At 38.6% G+C, this 22,579-nt stretch overlaps 1 protein-coding gene across 1 annotated transcript in view; it reads left to right on the top strand.

Annotated features, from left to right (window-relative positions):
• Positions 1–1,573: 1,573 nt before the first annotated feature.
• LOC114361860 (mannosyl-oligosaccharide alpha-1,2-mannosidase IA) overlaps positions 1,574–22,579 on the top strand; it is a 76,506-nt gene continuing 55,500 nt past the window's right edge. The window contains exon 1 of the mRNA XM_028317073.1: positions 1,574–2,288. Within this exon, the coding sequence (XP_028172874.1) occupies positions 1,680–2,288 (609 nt within the window). The 5' untranslated portion in view covers positions 1,574–1,679. The remainder of the gene's footprint in view (positions 2,289–22,579) is intronic.

The following is a 22,579-nucleotide window of genomic DNA, read 5'->3' as shown; positions in this document are numbered from 1 at the left end:
AGACGACATCAATCCCTTATTTGACAGAAAAAAGTAAAGTAAATAGAGAAATTTATCACCTACATAAAATACGGACTTCTTATAACTAAAAAAAATAATGAGTTGCCTGGAGGCACCTGTGGAACATGCTATCGTCGCCGTATTATGAAAGTGAAACTAATAAAAAACAAAAGTGCAATAAATTAAATAACATGAAAATTATTATGACCGAAGATCCGAGGCAGGCCATTTTGTTGAAGTGAAATGTTTTTTCAAGTGATACACATTGTTAATACGGCGCGACGACAGCTCAAGCACCCCGACGACAAAAGGGTAGCACAAATTGCATCCAGGTCCTTACCCCAGGTCTAGACGGGAATTAGGAGTGCAACAACCTTACGCGCCCAGACAAAGACAGACGCAAAGCTAAATTAAACACCTAAGTGCAGCAGACAGCTAAACCTTAATTAACTTTATGCACATTCATATCAGGGAATGCACGATAATAGTACCAACGTGAAGTAGACAAAATGATTTTGGCAAATGCGCCAAGAAGACCCAGTGACCTTATCGATGCGGGGGAGTTTTTCTGTCTCTCATTAAAATCAGTTAGATTTATGCAGAGGTTGAAATATTTTGAAAATTTATATTTAAGATTAACAAATTATAAGAACTTGATTTATCTACAAAACGCCTCTATGTAAAGGAATCCTCCCCCCAGGCTATAAGTCGGGTATGACTTATCCCCCCCCCCTCTAGGCCAGAAACTGGGTATTAGCACTCTTATTATGTATTATTATGTTAAATACAAACAATCATAAAGTTACACTCGCCCCAACCGCGTCTCCGCATTCCATCGAATCCTATAAAAATGTGGTTTTTGGACATAGCGATACTTATTTTTCACAATTTTTATTTTTAAAAATTACTGGTCGATAGGTCCTACTTTATTTTGATGAATAAATGTTATTAAAAGTTTTTTTCTAAAACTGATAGTTAAGCTGGAAAAAAATATTTTCCATCCCAATAGTATGGCGGCTGCGCTCGATTCGGATATAGTGACGTCACGCGGCCCTGCGTACGTTGACTTTTAGCGGCAAAAACGGCCTATTACTTAATATCTTCGTAAGTAATGGTCCGATTTGGATAATTCAAAAAGATATATCTTTCTTATGTCTTAAAGATTAACGTAGATACTAGTTTTATTGAATTTTCTACAACAGTACTGATCCTCATTAATAATAAACATGTCTAAAAATATTGATAAGAATTCGAATATCGTGTGTTACATTTTTTAAGCTACTTGCACTACTTATTTACTACTATAATCTTATCCGGTGTTTTCGTATGGAGTTTTGACTTACTTTTGCCTTTTTTATAGTTATTGCAACCCAGCGTTAATTTGATTAGTCGAACGGGCGTGGGCGCCACTTTTGTCTTATTACATCATAATAATTTTTATTTTATTTATTTGGACAACCAACAAGATTTTATGTTATCCATCTTCTGCGGTTTATAATTTTTATAAAACACTACTTTTAATAATATGGTAGTTTTTGGAAACAAAGCTGGTATCCCTAAATGGGCCTTCAAGTTGGCAGTTCTTTAATGGCTACCACTAGTGACGGGTTGTTTATCTCTGAATAACTGACTTCGACTAAAATACAAATTTTAGGTGTTAGGACTGTGTTTACGTAAACATGACGGGGATTTTGCCCACATACCAGCGTTTTGTGAATGGAGTCCCGGTGCCGTCCATATCTCGGCGCTCATTCCGTCTGCGAGAGAAATATTTGATTGTTTCAGTACTTTTGACATTCGGAATCGTGTGGTTAGGAGCACTGTTTTACTTGCCAGAGTTTAAAAGTTCCACCAGTGTGAACGACAGTGTGTATAATGTGTACAAACGTATCCAAAAAGCTGGTCCGGAACTGCTGATGCCACCACCACTGGCGCAGAACGATGTGGGAGACTTCCCCGTGGTAGGAATCGTTCGTCACGGAGAAGAAGGAGATGATCCCCACATCGTTGAAGACAGGAACCGTTTACGAGCTAAGATAGAGGAGGATATGGGTATGAAAGTGCTGGAGAGACCTCAGTTTGATGCTGCCCCTTCGGTGTCGTCATCCCGTGGGCCTAGCAAAGCTCCTGTAGATGCTCTTGAGGAGCCAGCAGTTGGGAATAATGCTGCCAGCAAAGATGTGTCCCCATCTGGACCCAAAGCAGAAGCTTCTGACAAGTATGTAGCTGTGGCGCTGACTTCTGATGCCGATCCTGAAATCAGGCATAAGCTGGAAACTGTTAAAGAGGTAAGCTAAGATTGATATAACATTTAACTGGCATGAATGAAGCTAAAAGATGAGGTGAAAGGTTTGTGCAGTCGTGCTTTGTTTACTTATGAATTATTAACCATTTTAATGTCTTTCAACTGAGGTGATGCAATTGTTATGAACTTTTTGCAAATTGGACCCTAGTAGGTAGTTATTATGTAAAAATAATAGGTTTTACATATAAAATTATGTTGCATGAGGATACCGTCTTGTTATTATTTCATTCACCTTGTTTCAAGGATAACACAATACTAAATTATCTTATTTTAAGACTTATCATTGGCATAATAAGGTTCAAATTATGTAGTTATTGTTACTATAATGATTTGTCTGGAGATAAAAGTTTATAATAATTTAGTCAAAAGGTTATTTTCTTATTGATAACACTGAGAACTAGATCGCTAGTGCTAATAAAAGAGTAGTAGTTACTAAACTAAAACACTAAACTGGAAACAACCAAATTCAATTTACATTATCTGTGTCCCTTTCCCACCTGGAAATCAAACTCCATAGGTACCTTTAAGTTATACCTATGCTACGCCAGTCTTACTTTTTAACCGACTTCAAAAATGGAGGAGGTTCTCAATTCGAGTGTTTGTGGTTTTTTTAACCACCACAACTGGAACATGAAGGTGGTAGCTTGTAGGTACAAGTACAAGTAATGGTTTGAACCAAAATATTCTGTTGATCATAATAATCTTTAATATTGTTGAGTAGGTATGTTAGAATAGGTAGCTATGGCATTTTTCAGTCATTATCTCTTATCATATGAATCTAATATTTTTTTTAGATAATGATACTCAATTAAATGAGCACAATAGGAAAATGTATAATTATTGCAACTCCAAGGTTAATTTGTGTAGCTATAGTTACTTGTGGTAATCACTGATATTACCTACAAATTGCACCGTGACTGTTTCATCTATTGTATTATTATAGCCTAGGTCAGCGGTTCCCAAAGTTGTCTGTACGACTCATCTAATACAAGTTCCCAAACTCGGTACTCACCTATAGGAAATTTCGCCTGCCGCCCAGTGGTTGGATCGGTAGGTTGGTGTGTTGTTCTACAGGCAGGGCCCACTCAATGTTCACTCATAATGATCCATAGTTTGGGAAACCCTGGCCTAGGTGATTTGATTCTATCTGCGTGGTTTTGTTCAATTTATTGCAGTTTGATGGATACTATGTCCAACTGTACTGAATGCATCACTGCCTTTTTTCAATGTCCAATTCAATTCATTTGAATGTAAATGTATTACATTACATTGCTATTCAAGCAAAATGGATCAAGGTCCTTCAATATGGTTATAGTACTTATTCGTATAAAAAAATAAAATAATAGAAGGTACACACTGTACATAGGTTCTATCCATTTATCACGAAAAATACTAACTTACATACTACAGTGCAAAAAGAATCTGATAAGATTTATTTTATTTATTTATTTAAAATCTTTATTGCACACATAGAAAACAGTGGTAAAACAGGCGAGCTATTTAGATATAGAACAATATATTTTTATCCTTATCACAAAATCCACATTAATTCTAGTCCATTACAATTTTTCCTTTCTACTTGAACTGAATAAAAAATAGCAATATAGTCAAGACCATATTAAATATGAAAAAATGTGATACCCTACTGCATGTGGGTATGCACAGTAAAAATACTATGATAACAACACTAACTGCCTTTTTCCTATGATGCCGCATTCATTATATCACAGGACAGTACAGACACTAAATATGCCTTATCCAGACTAACGATAACCGCGCAGTTTCTGGGTGGTTCTCATTAGCGAGGCATTGAGGCGGTAATCTTGCGGTTACGATTTGATGCAAGTGTACGAGAACTGCCCAGCTACCGTGCGATTATCACTGTTTTTCTGGACTAGTCATGTGCGCCGTGATAAAATCTTATCAATGATTTTAGACGACAAATGTATGGGCTTATCGAGTAAAATCGATAAAATGGCGTGATAAACGCTAATCGCGACGCGCATCCTAGGCCTACTGGCCTAAGATATTGACCAGAAGACCACAGACATGACAAAGCAAAGACGAAATTAAATTTTCAGGCTTCGCACTGATAAAAGGAAAATTTTTGGCTCATGTGCTGCATAAAATAAGGGCTTGTGGTAGTTGTAGCTGCTTCTTATATTTATTTGCAGCTAGGGGAAATATTAGACGGAATACCTTTGTCGGAAATGCAGCCACACCATACATCCTGTAGGATATATACGGCGTCAATGGCAGGCAATCAATATAGTATCAAATAACGTTTACCCCACCTTACTTGCCGTGTGGTTTTGTAGGGGTTAGATATCCAGGTGGCTAGAGTTCAATTTACGGCAGGTTAACGGTGCTTACAGGTAAGGCTTAGGAAAAAATCTTAATCTGAAAAGTCAATCGACCCTTTTTTAGGAGGGGCTTTCGCTTAACTTTACCTGTCACCTCAAAATCAGAGAGCATTGCATACATTTAGCATCAAACCCGTCTTGTTTGTATTTGGCAACCCTACGAGATATGTAAAAACCATCAAGTTACAACAGCAGCAATATGAATAAGCAATTCGATGTTAATATCAAGTCCGCCCTGCCTTATTGTGTTGGTAGCTAATTAATTACTGTGAAAGTGTTTCGGATAGCCACCTCACTATCATTATGGGCTTGCAATTGAAAATACATTAGTCCTAATTAGTAATACGATGAAGTAGGTATGTACGTCTACTTGTCAGTCAAATCACAACATACTCGGCTATTCATGAATGACTGCGCTCTATAAACGGAGTAGACTTTCATTCTGGACAGTTGAGTTGACACTAATTTTGTGGGTGTGTCTTGTGTACGTCTTCCCGTTACACTTGTTTTTATGAATCAGAGCTTGGCGAGGGTACCAAGGTCAGTTCATCGCCCTATTCAAATGTTACCTCATGCAGGTGTTGGTAAATAATGCTACAGGTGAAATTTGGTCAAACCGCCGCAGGGTGGAAAAGAATTATCAATAAATACGATGAGAACGAAAGGACTCTACATCGTAGAGAAGAGAAACATTCTTCTAAATATCGTGATAAACCACAATATGAACGAAAGACCGGACTCGGACCATTTTAATGTTGCAAATTCTGTCTTTCAGCTTCCACTATTAAACAACAAAAGATATTAGTGAGGCCGGCAGACACATTGAAGACAGACATCTTTTCTAACAGGTGTCGGTGTCATTCGCTTACCAAATTAAAAATATTATACCCAGCACCTTCCGAAGCGATTTAACGGCGTGTTATTTGAAGAGGTGCGCAAATATCCAATCAGGGTGGTATTATTTCGACGCTCGATAGCTTTTGTGTAAATATTTGGCGGGTCACAGACCGTTACAGCAAACATTCTGTAACACACTTCATTTTACATGTGTATCAGTATACGGGCGTTTACTTTGACACAAAAGTAATGAAATAGCACCGTTAACAAGTGCTAATGCTAACTAACAAACAGCTAGCTTATTCGTTGTACTTTTACGGTATTCTTTTATAGTCTTCACGTGCTTTTGACACTGTCGTACACACTTGCAAATTAAATTTTTATCGCAAACATCCACCGGGCATACGTGCAGGTGATTAATGCATTATGCAATCAGGTGTGAATATAAATAACGTACACATTATTTATTGTGAACACCTATAGAAAAGGTATTATTAAACAAATGAGCCTGACTAACATGCAAAAAACGTTATTTCATTTAGTTGGTGTTCGTCTCCATGTTCAGTGGTTAGTTACCTAATTAACTGAAAACACGACAAGAGGTTGTTCTGATTTGTTACATTTCTTATTAGAAAAAACTATACATATTTATTTAATTTTAAACGCAAAGGTCTGTTGATGATGTATTGGAGTCATCAACTCCGCCAGCTACTAGTTTTGACGAAAAGCAACTAGTTTTTTCTTAACCATATTAGTTACTCACACCCCACGGTAGAAGGTAATTAGCAAAACGAAGTGTTTCTGGATACTAGTACATTTCTGAATAGTGACAATGGAGCTCAGTAAACGCCGAGGTAACGCGGATGGAATGGAAGCGGTTCTGATCTTAATCGACGCCTCACCGGTAAAAGGCTTGTTGATGCAGTTGGAATGCAAAACGCTGAATTTTAGGATGTGATCGGTCTAACTGCGATTGCATCGAAATAAGTACTAGAACAACGTAGTATTTTGGCCTTTTTAAAGGTGAAGGATTTCGCTGCCAAAGTGAGGTCGTTAAATAAATCGCTTGGTGGTCTTAGGAGCGGGCTGGTCGTTAGTGTAAATAATAAAACTACCTACTAAGATCTAAAAGATTTCTTTGCTTGAGCCTATTTTTCCTGCCATCACTAACTACTCTTGCTACTTATCTACTTGATAGGTATATTTGGTACACCAATTCACTGTAAATTGGCCACCTGAACCGTTAATTGCCGCATGCGACGCACTAATTATTTAAATGTATTCAAAAACACCATTATCACTAATTCTTACAGTCACGCGTGGAATTGTAATGGTAAAAGTTTTCCACGTTTATAATTTAAATAAATTCTGTGTCACCTCGCAACATGCGGGCTGTATTTGCTAAGCTTTGTTCTTTCCGAGCTTTGTAGCTGACCAACGAAAATAGAATGACAGTACAACATTAAATATTCCGTGAGACTCCTAATAGGGGCGGCCTTGACATTTCATTCAACTTGCTATGTATAATCGATATTTACAGCGCGTTAATCAGCAATGGACTTTATTTATGTAAAAATCTAATGATAAACAATGAGATTTGTTTTAAACAAAAATATACATTCACTGCTGATCGTACGTTTTCCAATGCAATCGTTGATATCTTTCAGAATCTTTTAAAAACAGGTGTTTAAATATGTCACTTTACATACACTATTTATATGAAAAATATGTTAATGTAAAAATTATATGATAAAAACAGGTTTCAGGACTGAAAGCCGGAATTTTAATTCGCATTAAAATGCGCGATCTGACGTTTCACTCAACTCTGCAATGCAGGAATGCAGATGAATCAACGCGAGAGACTCGAGAAATTACAGTAGGTAAAATGTAGGATAATTTGTGTGCAAAATTAACTGAAGGTCGTTGTGTGTACCCGAAATTAATGTAATTAGAGGAGATGAGGTACCGAAGCAAACCATTGCATTCTGCTCTGTGATTACCTTTTATGTAGTTTAATGATCTGTTGCATTTTATCATGAAAATGTTCCATACATTTTACTGGTGCTTTACCTGACTAATTCATACAATTTGCATATTTTCAGTCTCAAAGGTGTCAAAATGAAGGGAATATTTAACACCGAGCTACTCATAGAATGTTGTCATCATTTATTTTTTGCACATCAGTGTGTTATAAACTTATAAACAATAATAAACTGTCAGGAAATTGCCTTCCTTTATTTGACCTACTGCTGGATGATTTTTTGACATTTCCTGTGACCGATGACGTCCTACATATTTGAGGAGCACCATTCTTCTTACGAAATTAGCTCCTGGGCCCTTTTCGGACGCTTCTCTTTTTTTTTTACGGACAAATAGCGTGTGACGCTGACATTGGAGTACGGTACAGTTCTTGGAGAAATTCTGCGTAGACCCAGATATGATATCGAGTCCGTGCCATAGTGTGCGAAATCTAACGGCACTCATTCTTGCGACGTCTCGTGTCGTTGACCCGCCGGCACACATTCGACAACAGAACCTATCGACGATCGACGACATTTTCACCAATGTCATTCGCGACCGTTGTCTAGCAGTGTCAGTTGAAACACATAATAAATGAGTTGTATAAATTATGAGGTTGAAGTTTATTCAAGTGCTCGTCGTCGTAAACATTTGTCTGGCACTTTTTACTGTCGTAACTTTCGTTTCAGAAGATGTTTATGAACTGAAACCTCCACTGTTGTGTTCAACAGGTTCTAGAAGTATTGCGTTTGTCCACTCCATGTCACGTTTAATTGGTGCTGAAAAGACCCAGAAACTTCCCTTTGTTGACCATTTCACGTCCTCCGTGGTTTCGGAACCGGCTCAAATCGCCAAATCGTTACGCACTCTACTTCGAGCTGTCAATCGAATGTGAAGGATGTTGGCAATCGCTTCCGTGTAACTGTTACAGAATGGTGAGCATTGTAACAAAACAATACCCACTATGGGTATTTGTTTACCTGAGGTTCCTGTAAGATCACATTTCACCTCAATTTTTTTACTTCAAGGCTTCAAAATACTCTACTTCTCCCTTAACTGAAATTAATACATTAAGCACCTTTTGGTAATATGTATTATTCAGTTTACCTACTAGCTATTGAAATAGAAGACGTCGCCTGTATTCAGATGTTTCTTTACTGACAAAGGTTGCGTTTTATTATCAAGACACGTTTTGCCCTCTTTTGCGTAGAAAGTAGCCCGACGTATTTTCGAGTGACAGTTTCTTTTCTTAATAAATACAATAACAGTAATATTTGTTTGCTTCTGTGCTGTGTGTTACATAAAAGATTCAGTTATGTTTATGCACATGTGAATAGGTCGTTAGTAGAATTGCTTTTTCGGCGTCAACCTGATAAGGCAACTACATTCTTGAGAGCTGACCGTGTCATACATACAACTTCAGATTGCATTTACCTGCAAAACTAAGAAACTGATTTTGTTTTAACTAAACCATAGTAATGTGTGTCATTATGTTCAAGAAAGTTTATACTATTTCAATAGTCTATACTTTTGATTCCAATTTCCAACATAACTTCAGCATTGCATGCGACATAATAATTTGTGAAAGCTTTGATGTTACATTCAAATGTGGTATCATTTGATAAACTTAGTCGAATAGAAGGGGGACTCTTCATTGATCGAATCGATAAGCATCGAATCGACTTGCGGAAATATGCTCCAAATCACAAAAATTTCAATGAATGGGGTAGCAGGAAATTTTGCCTAGATCACTTTGGGTTCGGGAACTTCGGGATCGGGGTTCTACTAAGGTATCTCAAATGTGTGGAAACTGGAAAAATCTTATATTTATGGAAGTTACTATAATATGTATAGGACCAATTCTTGGAGCATCCTTAATTTTTATCAAATATTTCGTTGAACACTTTTTCATACTTTAAAATTCGAAGCGAATCATTATTATAAACCAATGACATCTGCCGCGCTAAAACATCGAGACGAATTCATCGGTATCATTGCAAGAAACATGCAAAAACAAACCGACAGGACACATTTCGTCCTGGAATGAAATCAGGTTTTACCAGTACTGAGATTCTCCAATGGAGTGTAGCTTTTGACGTTCTTAAAACTGACTTACAAATTGGTTGAATTAATTCCATTTGATCGGTAACCGGTCGTTTGTCCTCTAATCTGTCTAATTTTTTCAACGGACTTTTTCTTACGCAACTTGGTAATCTTAAAAATGATCTAACGGTTGTCAGATCGTTTCATGTTGTTTCGTTGCGATTGTTTTTTGTTAAGATTAAGGCAAACATGTCTAATGGCGATCGCAACCTTATCAGGAAAACAAACAAGCCGACGAGGCAGGCTGAGAGCGGTGCAATTAGGGGCCTCGAAGCGCCTTCGGCACGACTATAATATCGTAATATGAGTGCTCGCGTAATAACATGCATTGTAGCCTGTTAACAGATATCTTATCAAATGCAGGAATAAGAGGACCAAACAGTAGTGTTCTTGTAATCATGTCACGTTTCATGATAACAGATGATTACTAATTGTCAAGACTGACCTCAAAATTAGCTAAGCTGTAAAAGCATGATTCTCTGCCGTAATCTAATTTGAATGAAAAATAATCGATATCCATCTGTATTTTACAATCGGTTAATATGATACAGATTAGGTTTTGCCACTCTTATCTTAATCAACATTATGTGACGTTATGGGACTATGATAAAAGAAACAAAGCTCGGTTACTAGCATGAATTGACTGGGCCAAGTTCTTCTGACATTCTAAGATGTAGTTTCGTGCGCTATGGAAAGACTCCATGATACACCTCAGGCAATGCTTGTATCAGACCGTAGATAATGACAGATGACCTACTTTCGACCAAAAAGGTGCATAGCTTTGTAAACGCTTTGACTAGATGAGATGAGAAAAAGCAGAAATAATCTGTAATCGTATCAATATCGTATAATCGTAATAATCTGTGGTTGTAATCTTTACATTCCATTAGGCGCATGTTACGCTTGATTCTATATTTACTTTCACCATAAGATTTGCAATCCTTTGTCTGCTCTCATGTACTCTGCCCGAGAATATACCTACTTAAGAAGCGAATCAGGTTCAAGTAATTTCAGATGTACCTGATAATTTCTGGCACATAGACTGAAAATCCCCCAATATGTAGAGTAAGTAAGGTACTAGTGTAGCTTTTCTGTAGTAAGTATTGTTTTCATGTCTCAATATCGCCCTTAATATTTTTGCAGTTAGAGTTAACAGAAATGAGCATCAGTTTCCAGGTCGGTACTGTTGGGGGGCGATGACCTGTAGCGTGTCCCATGCCTATGCAGAATGGTTGCGTTGCTAACTAAATTTCCACCCGGAACGGAACTGCCTTCTAAATTATTGCCTTTGATTCCATATTAGTAAAATTCTTATCGAAATATCCGATGTTGTTATGAACAAATGCCACGTGGAGCTCGTAATCTTGGTAATGATAATAAAGATTTAGGTCTATTATCAGCACTTAGATATACAACAGTTCATTTATTATTACTTACCACTTTGAATTATGTAAAGAAACCCTTTAGAAGACTACTAATAGTCAATAGTGATTAGGTATTTTTCAGTTCTTGTGGCCATTTAACCTGTAGTTACACTCTTCTGGAACCCCGTAAACTGCCACCTTCCCGATCTATGGCAATAACTTCCATTAAGACCAGCGTAAAGATGCCGATCAAAGAAGCCGATAATCCGCGGGTAGTGCCTACCTTTTTAGGATTTATGCTATGGTATAAAACATTTGTCCAGCGGCAGTTCTTGCCTTGGCTTTGCGGTAATTTGCTTGGCATCTTCGGCCTTTGTCGTCATATCTTAACGGTCAGCTAGCGAAATTCCAAGTATGGCACGCTCCACAAAGGCCCTCTGTATAATATAATAATATTATGTTATAATAATATTATGTATAACTAATATAATAATATTATGTTTAAACATGCTCTGTTTGTGGGTCATTTAATTGAGAGATGATTACGAAACCTGTATAAAACTGACGTCTAAAACTGTAACCAATTTTTAATGATTTAAAAAAATTAACAGCGTGGAATATTTCTTTCAGGGTGCTGTTTTAACAACCTTTATTAATCTATGCTAATAACAATTTAGTGATCCAGAATGTGATGTTTTTGTCCACGGGGTGCTTGATAAAGATGCTGCGATGGACGATGCCGCGGACAGAACGTAGTATCTCTAAAAATAAGATGATGGCAATTCATAAAGTATTTATGACATTGTCGTATTCTGGTACTTACTAGTATTAAACTAGTAGCCAGCATAATAAACATTTTCGGAAATTACTTAAATTAATTGGATTTTGTTATCTTATTTGCCATTTTTGTGAAGGAAAAGCTGAAAGCTTCTTTGATTAAATAATGAAATCTGTTAAGAACACTGTAACTAGCTTCATTACTCAAAGTTAAATGGATGTTAACAGTGTGCTACCAACCGATTGTCTGCCGCCAATCCGCCATTGTTCGCGTCACAAAGACGCGGTTCGATTCCCGACGGCTTGAATAGTCATTTTATTTAAGTACGTTAATTAACGAATTAAAAGACTTACTTAGCTCTTTGCCTGACTATATTTCCTTTTTTTATACCTATTGATTGATAGTCTACCTACATAACTGATCTAACTTTCTAAAATTGGAATAAAAATGCTTCTGAACCAAAAACAGTGTTAAACGCGATCGTGCTTAGGTAATATTATTATCGCCTCAGTACGTTACGACCGAGCTACCGTATTATAATAATCATGAAACGTTCCTACCTATAAGTTTACTAGTAAAAAATAAATTCTTAAAGGTTGCGTGCTTGTAAAAACAATGTCTGAAACCTTACATTAATGACAGGAAAAGCTAATTTCTAGCTCTAGGTGCTAGTTTCTCCACCGAGAGGGATTTTCCCATACAACAATAATTAAAGGTCCTTCACCAATGCACCTCTGGTACTATTACCGTACATCAGTTCACATAATTTGGAATACCATCAGGATCTCAGATTTTGTGCATTAGCTGTCATTCTCCAATTAAATACGAATGTTCCATATTATGCACTTTACTTATACCCATATTCCAGGCCCATTTGCCCAAAAACCATGGCACTCAAAGTTTTTATCCCACGTCTCGGTCGGTAGCTGGATCGCGCTATAATTTGTTGCAGTAATCATATGAAAGGCGCCGCCTAATGCGAGCGGTAATTAGCAAAGCGACCGCCCGGAACTCTTTCATTGCGCCTAATGCCCGCCCGGCCGGGTGACCCGGTCCGGAGTTAGGCCTCAGCCTCGAACTTAGCGGGCAGCGGCGCGGGAGCGGCAGGATCTTATGCGTAAAATCAAATAGACCGGTTCTCGAAAACAGCGGCGCGGCAGCGGCGCCGGAGCGGGCAACGAGCGGGCAGCGGCGAGGGAGCGGGCAACGAGCGGGCAGCGCACTCCTTCTTTTGCCCACAATAAATCGAGCGTAAGGAATAAATTTGAATCGAAATAAAATTGTCGCCGTTGTTCAGACATTTCGTTCGCGAATAAAAACAAATATCTCGACAACACAACCCCGAACACAACACTTCGCCGCTAAAGCGCCGCGCGAGCTGCCCGCTTGTTTCGAGAACGGGTCTGCGTTGCCCGCCCCGCTCCCGCGCCGCCGCCGCCGCCGCCCCGCTGCCCGCTAAGTTCGAGGCTGAGGCCTTAGTACACAGCACAGACCACAGAGGACAACGAAGATTATGGCCAGTACTGGAACGATCAAAAGTATGAATCAACTCGAGATTAGGTGTTCGGTTTAAATATTGGAATCAGTAATGTAGAACGAAACGAAATTTTTCCTCAATATCTGAGATCAACAACATATGAATATTAATAACAGAATTTAAATTACTGTTCGGTTTGTATAGTTTTCTTGTCACTGATTCATAAAGCATCTTACTGTGATAAGCTTAGTCATCAAGTGAGATTCAAATTATACCTACATCGCAATAAAGTTCTATTATATTCTACACAGAAACACTTGCGAAATGTGAAGTTCAACATATTCACCTTAATAGTAGAGCCAGTTGAAAACTTTACGGTCGGGTTCACTAACGCCGATTAATTGTACGTAATCTCGTTTCAATTACATGATTGGTTGACAAATCCAAATTAATCTGATCATAACTGCTGATATGATTGAATTCGAAATGGTTTGATCCAAGACATTAAGTTCGATCGATTCAGTTATGTAACTGTAGCTGTAGTTACGATACTTACGATGTTGTTACCATGATAGACGTTTTTTGTCCATAATAATTTATGGCGTAAAATCGGCAAAATGTCACTTAACGGCCGTTTAACCAGCGGACGGGCCCGTCTCCGCTCTCCGTCATCCCACCGCCTCATAAAAATGTTAATTTCATGTCGGCCGACATTTCTCTCCGACACACATAGCTTTATTACTCATCGCGACATTGTTATCCCTCGTAATATGTATAATGCGCACTCGTGTCTTTATGAAATTTCACACAAGTTGTTTGCATGTGTTTTGGTTTTATTAGCATAAGGCGACAACCTTTGTGTTGTGACTGCTGCTTTATATTATACGGACTTAATGGCACTTAGTGTTTAAACAATAATAAAGGCTTAATCTCTTGTTGTCGCTATACACACATGATCACATCTCACAAAGCAACCTGAATACCTCACAGAATAAAAGGTTTATTCTGACAAGAGCACTTAATACCATTGGACAGGACAATTTGCGATTACGTTGTATCGATCGCGCAATCTGTGATCTGGCCGTAAGCTGTTAATACTAATTGGGAGGTTATCTCGTAATGAGCATCATCCGCCCCTGACCGCTGCTCCCATTGTCCAACGCGACCTGGCGTTCCCTCCGAGTCAATGAACCCCACGACCAGTTTTAAGGAAGCCAAATAATCTAGAAACCCTCCACGAAAACAATGGCTAATCTATCGCCCGAACGTCTAAGTGAGAATATATTAACCATTTTCACACAAAATTCGTATTTGACTTGCAATTAGAGGCATTGAAATGTAAATTCCGTCCGAAATGAGGTTCAAGGATCGGGTTATTTGTCTTTCGTCACTTTATTTTAGTCATTGAAGTAAGTTCAGAAGACAATCTACTTTGACTGTTAGCATTGACGGAAATCCTATAAAATTATATCAATTTATCTATGTGGCTACCGTAATAAATGTAATTTAGTATTTTTTTCTTGTATTAGCCAATATTTAGTTTGTAAATGAGCTTTTGTTTTCACTAATTACTATCAATACAAGAGGTTCACTTATAGAAAGCGATATATTCGCAGTCATCCATCAAGCAGATACTGGCACGTACCCTCGCTGATGGCTTTTGATGCCACTAATGCTGTAATCTGAGACGAGGGCGGTTTATTAATAATCGTAAACACCTTATCATGTCACCGTGTTCTGTACACATCACTGATTACATGACATCATGAATAAGTATACATAAAAAGGTCACAATCCATTATACTCATAAGGATTCAAATTCACACCCGTCCTATTAGTTTGGCCCCGAATCCATTATTGGAAATCATAAAAGGATCCCTTATTTATATAACGTACAGACACGTTTAAGGGTCCTGTAAGTCCTGTAACCTAAGGTTGTTATGTCGCCTTAGCGACTACAGAATTATTGGTTGATATTATTATCCTAAATAAAGATCGCGATGAGTCATCATGCCATGAACTTACCGCTTTAGATGCATGAATCACCAGCTCGGAAAATGCAAAACAGAATAACAAAACTCAATGATGTTTTTGCATTACCCAATTAAATAAAGAATCTAAAAAGAAAACACGCGAAGTGTACAACGGAAATGCATTGTTAAAGTGTATTTTAGACGTTAGAACAATTGCTAAATTGCCGTAGAGCGCAGCTTGAATGGGATTCCCGACTTGATGAATGTATGTGGGTAATGTCTCGCCGAGATTCGGAGACCATTTTACTTGTCTGATAAGGCGTTATGGAGACGTATACTGAAATATTTGCGAAATTTCGCCTTCTTCGAAACACCATGATCATTGCCAAACCCGTTTCCTATCGAAAACAGCCGACGAGAAAGTAGAAAACTAATTTAAGTTTATCTTTCAAAGAACTGTTCTTACAGTGTTCCTCATACATTTCTTAAGAAGAGTGTTACTGTGTTACGTAATTTCTAAATGTTGCAAGAAAAGAAAATGCCTTCTTTTAGATGTGCATAATTCAGGCGGCGAAAGAAAACTAAATGCTAACAACTTGAAAGCGATGTGACAGACCGGAGGTTTTATGGAGATTCGTGGTGTATTTTGGCGCCTCAAGTGGCTTTTTAAGACTCATCAGTGCTTGGCATAGCTGCCTTATCTAGCTCGTTTGTTCTGCGGAAAACTCTACCCGATACGGCGTTCGTGCTTTGGTTCCCATCATCTCGAAATGCCAACTTTACATACTCACTCCACTACCATATTTAGTTAGACGTTGTACTCTTGAAGACAAAAAGTCAAATGATTTTTTGTATGTGTAATTTTAAAATACTTCTTGCGATTGAGATACTGATTCCCATTAGTGTAAGTATAAGAAATGTATCATGTTTTATTTATTACCAAGGCCTAATATTTATTCTGAAACTGCTGATTGGAGCGGAGCTTGAGATTGAATAGGGTTTGCCTTATCAATCACTTGATATAAGATCTGTTCTGCAATGGAGATTTTTAAACGTGGTTTCATAATAAAGATTCAGAGCAGTAATTTAAAGCTTACGATCAGCCAGCATTGCGGTTACAGTGCTGTGCGCGTTATCTAGCTCGTTTGTCCTGCGGGAAGCTATTTAGACCAGTTCGGTTTGCCCCAGCTGCATTATCCTAGATATGACGACTTTGGAACCAAGTGCATTGTCTTAGCATGCCTATTTTGTTGCCGTAATACTTGCACAAAAGCTGAAAAATCTGGCGTTAAGATTTTTGCCTCGAGAGGTTTACGGCACTTGAGCGCAGTGCCCGCGTTATCTAGCTCATTTGTCCAGTGAAAATCTTAGACCAGTTCGGTTTGCTCCAGCTGCATTATCCTAGATATGACAACTTTGAAACCAAGTGCATTGTCTTAGCATGCCTATTTTGTTGCCTTAACTTGCCGAGAAAAACAATAGCTTGGCCACAAAAGCTGAAAAATCTGGCGTTAAGATTCGTTGCTTAGAGGTTTACGGGTTTACGGCACTCGAGCGCAGTGCCCCGCGTTATCTAGCTCGTTTGTCCTGCAGAAAACTTAAGACCAGTTCGGTTTGGCCCAGCGGCATTATCCTAGATAATATGACAACCAAGTGTATTGTCTTATTAGTCTTAGCATGCCGATTTTTTTGCCTTGACACAAAAAAATATCTTGGCTAAATGGCTACAAAGGCTAAAAAATCTGGCGTTAAGATTCGTTGCTTTTAGAGGTTTACAGGTTTACGGCACTCGAGCGCAGTGCCCCGCGTTATCTAGCTCGTTTGTCCTGCGGGAAGCTCTTTAGCCCGATACGCCGGCTGCCTCGCCGCTCTCCAAATGTCAACTTTACGACCATACTCACGTCTGATACCAAGATGTTATGGAGACGTAACTTAAAATATTCAAGCATTCATCCCGCGTGCACTGAGATCAACCAACCTTAAGGTCGTTGCGCTTTAAACGTATGTTCAGCGCTGTTACTTGCCTTGATGGCGTTTGCCAAACAATTTGATGGCTGAAGGTTTTAGGGTATTAATAGTTAACTATTTTAAGACTTAACTTGTTATCAGTTGGAGAATACTCAATGTAGAGCTATTTTTATACAGAAAATAACATGTATTTTCACCACAATCAAACCTGACGTTAAGTAAAATAACATAAAAGATACAAAGTTACTTATTACGCACACTTTCGATCCATAGTGGACTAGAAAACCGAATTATCATAGCGCTGCTGCAACAATTAACCCACTTTATGTAACGTTTCCGGAAGCGAGATGAGTAACGTTTAGCTTAATTGTTATGTTACAAATGGCTTGTAATTATGCCACATTTATCTGTGGAGTTACGTAACTGTCAAGTACATAATTCATTGTTTTAAAAATACCTGGAACGTGTTCATTGATTTGTGAATCATCTGTGTCTCTTTAGATCTGATAATATTACCTACATCGAGAACAGTTCTTTTTAATATTACTAATGCTATTGAAATCATACAATATCATTGCGAAAACCAAGAACGCATTATACCTACCATATCGATTTAAAGGACTTCGATTGCGTTACCGTAAATTAAAAACTATTTCAATTAGGTAATATACGACACAATTTTAATAAAAATGTTCACATTTTCTGATTTGTTTATTCACGCTGCAAATGAATTTTTTTTAAACCAGAACTCTTATGAAGCAGCGACGTGTGCTTAATCGAAAAAACACGGGTTCCTAAACGCCTCCAAAACTGCATGAAAACCGTTACCGGCCCGTTAATAGCGAAATAAAGCGACCATTTAGATAACCCCGTCGACGAAATAGCTTGTACATTATCCATGGCTTCCACATAATCAGTTTATTTCGCATCACGAGCGATTTTATTATCATAAGTAACACTAAAACTACTCGTGTTGGTGCTGACTGCTGATATCGCATTGCGTGTAGGCGACTTGTGCGCCTTGAATGTTATGCTGTTGTAAATGTAAATATTATCCACGTGTTCTTGTGTTGAATACTTTCATTTGTTTATGGTCGAGTGATTAATCTCCACTTTGCTTTTGTTTCAGGTAAGGCGTTTTCGTAAAGAACACAAAAAACCCCGACATAAAAGAAAACCACACGCTATGGTCTTTGAAAATGGCACAAGTATGTAATTGTTTAGTTTCAATTCGGTTTACGCCCTATTTTATATTTCACCGCTTTGTAACTGCGTCATTGAGGCGTTTCCCGATTTGCTCACTTCCGCCATATTTTTGTATGCTCCATTTTACGAGCAACATAAAAAACAACTCAAGAAACGGTTGTACTTCCATGCAGATACAAAGCTTCGCGGGGGAGGGCCGGCTTCCCTTGAAATATGAAACGCTCTGGTACCTAATTCCTTCGGCCATTTTCCGAATGGAAAAATTCACTCAGCCAGCAGCCGCAGGCGATTACTCCTCTTTACGGAGTGACACGAGCGGGGTCGGCGCGTGCTCGTCCACATAAATAATCGGGAGCTTACGGATTCAGCCGCGAGCCGCTCCAGCCTCGGATATCAAGGAGACTGAGCAAATTGATCGCGAAGCGCGCGGCACTAATGGCCGATATTAATGGACAGCACAAATTCCGACACTCGACACCGTTTGCGGCCACACATCATCTCTATAGACCGCCGTGACCGTAAATCAAACGCGGCGTCGAGTGTAAAGCGGCATCGATCATAGTACCTTCCCGTAATGAATGGGGACGGTAAATAAATTGATTTGGCGAACTAACCAAACGGTGAGTCGAGATCATAAATTGGGCCGCGCGGATCCCCGGGGGATAAATCGGCAATTGTCCTGTCGGCGCGGAGCGCTCGCCGACACCTCGGGCTATACATATTTATAAGTACCTGCACATTTTTAGTAGTCGCATCAATGATATTATATAAAAACAAAAGCAGATATGTTATAAGCGCTCGCGCTGTGAATACTCAAATACGTCCCAATTGGGACGTCTTGTGTTTAGTCTCGTACGCAATCGCGTGCGTACCACACTGTAAGTTCCTGTGTTCTTACCAAAATAAATAAAAAATGCCATCGTGTGTGTTTCGAAAATGTACCAATTATGACTCTAAAGTAAAAAAAATACAAGGGATCTCTTACCACATGTGATTATGCAAAATTATTTAGTATTTATATTTTCAATTATTTATACAAACAATCAAGACGCCATGCGCCATGTTCAAGTTAAGAAAGAGAAAGCGATCTTGTTTTGACGTTAGAGCGATAAGGATGCGTGCGCTGCGGACATAGATCTGGGGGCACGGCAGTGCCCCCACCAAGTCGAGCAAAAAAGCGGCACGGCCGTACCATCCTTTTCTCGAAGCAATTCAGGCCATTTTCGACTGCCTGTAACTTCGTTGTGGATAAAACTAGAAGGCTGAATTTTCATTAGCTATGCAGGCATTGTAAAGACACGGTATATTTAAAATTTCATTCAATTTGAAGCAGTAGTTTAAGAATTATAACGGGTCAAAGTTACTTAATTTTGTCACTCACTGACTCACTGACTCACTGACTCACCGATCATCAAAACTCTAAGGCACTTCTAGCAGACCTAGAAGCTTCAAATTTGGAATATAAGTAGTGTTTGGTGTATGAATCAAGGAAAAACTAAAATATTTGGGGGCACGGTAGTGCAACCGCCAAGTCGAGTAAAATTTTTCAATTTCGGTCCAGTTTTCTAGATACATAACTGCTGTCTACAAAATACAAAAAGAAATGAGATCCCATCAAAAACAATACTTGTCAAAAAAACCAAGTCTCGCAACTCAGTTGTTCTACGGTAAAAAGTTGTGAGATCCATGTAATACCAAGTCCAGGCCAGGAAATCTTTAACGTTTTACATAAATATATTGACTTGGCCATCGCATGAAAACACGTGTAAATTAAATTATTTAGTGCGATGGCCAAGTCAATAATTTATGTAAAACGTTAAAGATTTCCTGGCCTGGACTTGGTATTACATGGATCTCACAACTTTTTACCGTAGAACAACTGAGTTGCGAGACTTGGTTTTTTTGACAAGTATTGTTTTTGATGGGATTAGTTAGTGCAGAATCGTTAAAACTATAGCTATCTCTTTCATTTGCGTGCTATTTCGTATCTTTTATTTCACTTATCAGTTACATTTGTCAATGTGTGCAATTTGGAATAGCTCGGCACGGATTAAAATCGTAATTTCTATGAACGTAACATATCTATAGTTCTATAATATCATTGAGTCGCATTCAATTTTGTGCGGCACTTATCAAGTTATCGATAGATTTGGTATTAGAATGGATCATAAAAAGTGGTTTTAAAAAAACGAAAAGTTTTTGTGCCAAACTCCTATTATTTTATGGACTTCAATATCGTTACATGCTTTGTTAACATAGTAACATCAGTACATTAGATACAGTACATGATTTTTGATGTGTACAGAAACTCACATCTTCGCAATAGTCCTCGGGATGTTGTTTGCTTTCGACGAGGGCAAACAAGAATATGCGGGCGTAAACAACTGCGCTACCCGCCTCCGGAAGCAAACAAAACATCTTTCCCATCTCTTAACCTTTAATATAGCTGACATCTCGTATGTGGAAGCCATGTAGTGATCAGAGCTACTAAAGCGTAAACCTGTACATCCTGTGTAACACATTCCTCTTCTCTAACAACCTATTCTCGACTTAACTAGGGGAAAACCTATTTATGCCCTGTCATGTCGACATCCTTGTTGCCTAGGCGCGTCTACCGAAGTTCATTATGCCTCTAAGTTGATTTAGCGACATAACGTCGTCTTCGTCTATACATTCTACGCGCACGGACCTTTATTGAATCCATTCAGCGATCTTACCCTTTAAATTGTCCGCAAACTTCAAACGTTTCAGTCGGGGAAAGATACCGCGAAAATCGTGATAAGCGTTCAAAGGCTCATACGTCCGCCGCAACGATTCGACTAACGTTCTGAGAAATCCCGATCTCGTTACGATAGTTAGTTCCCGTATTCGGCACCCCGAGGCCTGCCGAAACTTATCGTGGGAGATAGCCGGGACGATGCCGCCTCCGTGCGATGAATTAATTTGCCTCCCGCCATTATATAAACTACCTAGATCGTAATAAAGATATCGCAGGGCCCCGGTCTCCGCCATAATGTGACGTATGCCCCGATCGTTGACGACGCACCAGAAGGACGCCCGCTAATTTTCACTTGATTTAATATTGTTTTATGTAAATTTGTCAAAATTTTGCCCGAGATTCCAAGGGAAGAGAGCACTCTTATCGCAATATTTAATAGAGGACACGTATTAAAAATTAAACAGCAATGAATTTCCAAAAAATATACGCAAGCCAATAACAAATTAACAAACAACCCCGATAATTTCGTGTGAAGTGTTGTAATTACTGCACCTTATCTTAAATCATTAGCTGTAAAGAATACATACGAGGGGCGGCTGAAAAGTTTTGAGCCTAGGGTATTAAAAACGCCGATAGAAAAGTATAAAAAATATATTTTTCTATTTAATCTCCCTCTACTACAACGGACTTCTTACATTTGTGTAAAAGAGCTTTTAACCCACTGAAAAAAAATTCGCAATCTTTGCCTTCGAAATGAGCCTTTAACGCCGCTTTCATTTCTTTGTCACTCAAAAATCTTCGTTCCTGGAGGTCTTTTTTCCAATTTGGGAATTAGACAAAATAGCTAGGGATTCGGACTAAACTGTGTGGTGGGTGATTAATTTCTTGAAATCCAGTTTTACCCGGGGCAAGCCATGCAACATGCGCGGTGTGCGCGGGCGAATTGTCTTGCAATAACAGATTTCCTTTCGCCAGTTTGCCTCTTAATATTTCAACAACCACTTGACGCACTCTTATCAACAGTACAGCATAATAATCCCCGTTTATTGTAGTTTTTTTAATTAGGTAGTCAATGAATAAAATTTCTCCACAATCCCAAAAATAGTGGCTATGAGCTTGGGTGTCGATCACTCCACTTTGAATTTCCGCGGCGGCGTTTTCCCTTTTGAATCCATTGCATTGACTCTTATTTTGACTTTACATCCTACTGCCGGATCTACTATTTATCAATAGTGACAATGTGAGAAAAAAAATTGTTAGGATTATGGCCAAAGATGTCCTAAAACTCCTGCGAAGTTGTGACTCGACGCTGGTTGTCGAGCGCCGTGAACATTTTTGGCACCCATCGCGTGCACCCCTATTTCATGTGCAAATGAGTATGAAAAATATCGCCGATACGTTCCTTGCTAATGCCTATGGCTTCAGCTATCTGTCACAGCTTAATTCGCGGATCTCTAAAGCAAGATT

This window comes from Ostrinia furnacalis, unplaced genomic scaffold (assembly GCF_004193835.3).
Source record: "Ostrinia furnacalis isolate ACB-3 unplaced genomic scaffold, ASM419383v2 OfSCF6011, whole genome shotgun sequence".
Lineage (NCBI taxonomy): Eukaryota > Metazoa > Arthropoda > Insecta > Lepidoptera > Crambidae > Ostrinia > Ostrinia furnacalis.
This window is presented reverse-complemented; position numbering and strand designations above follow the sequence as displayed.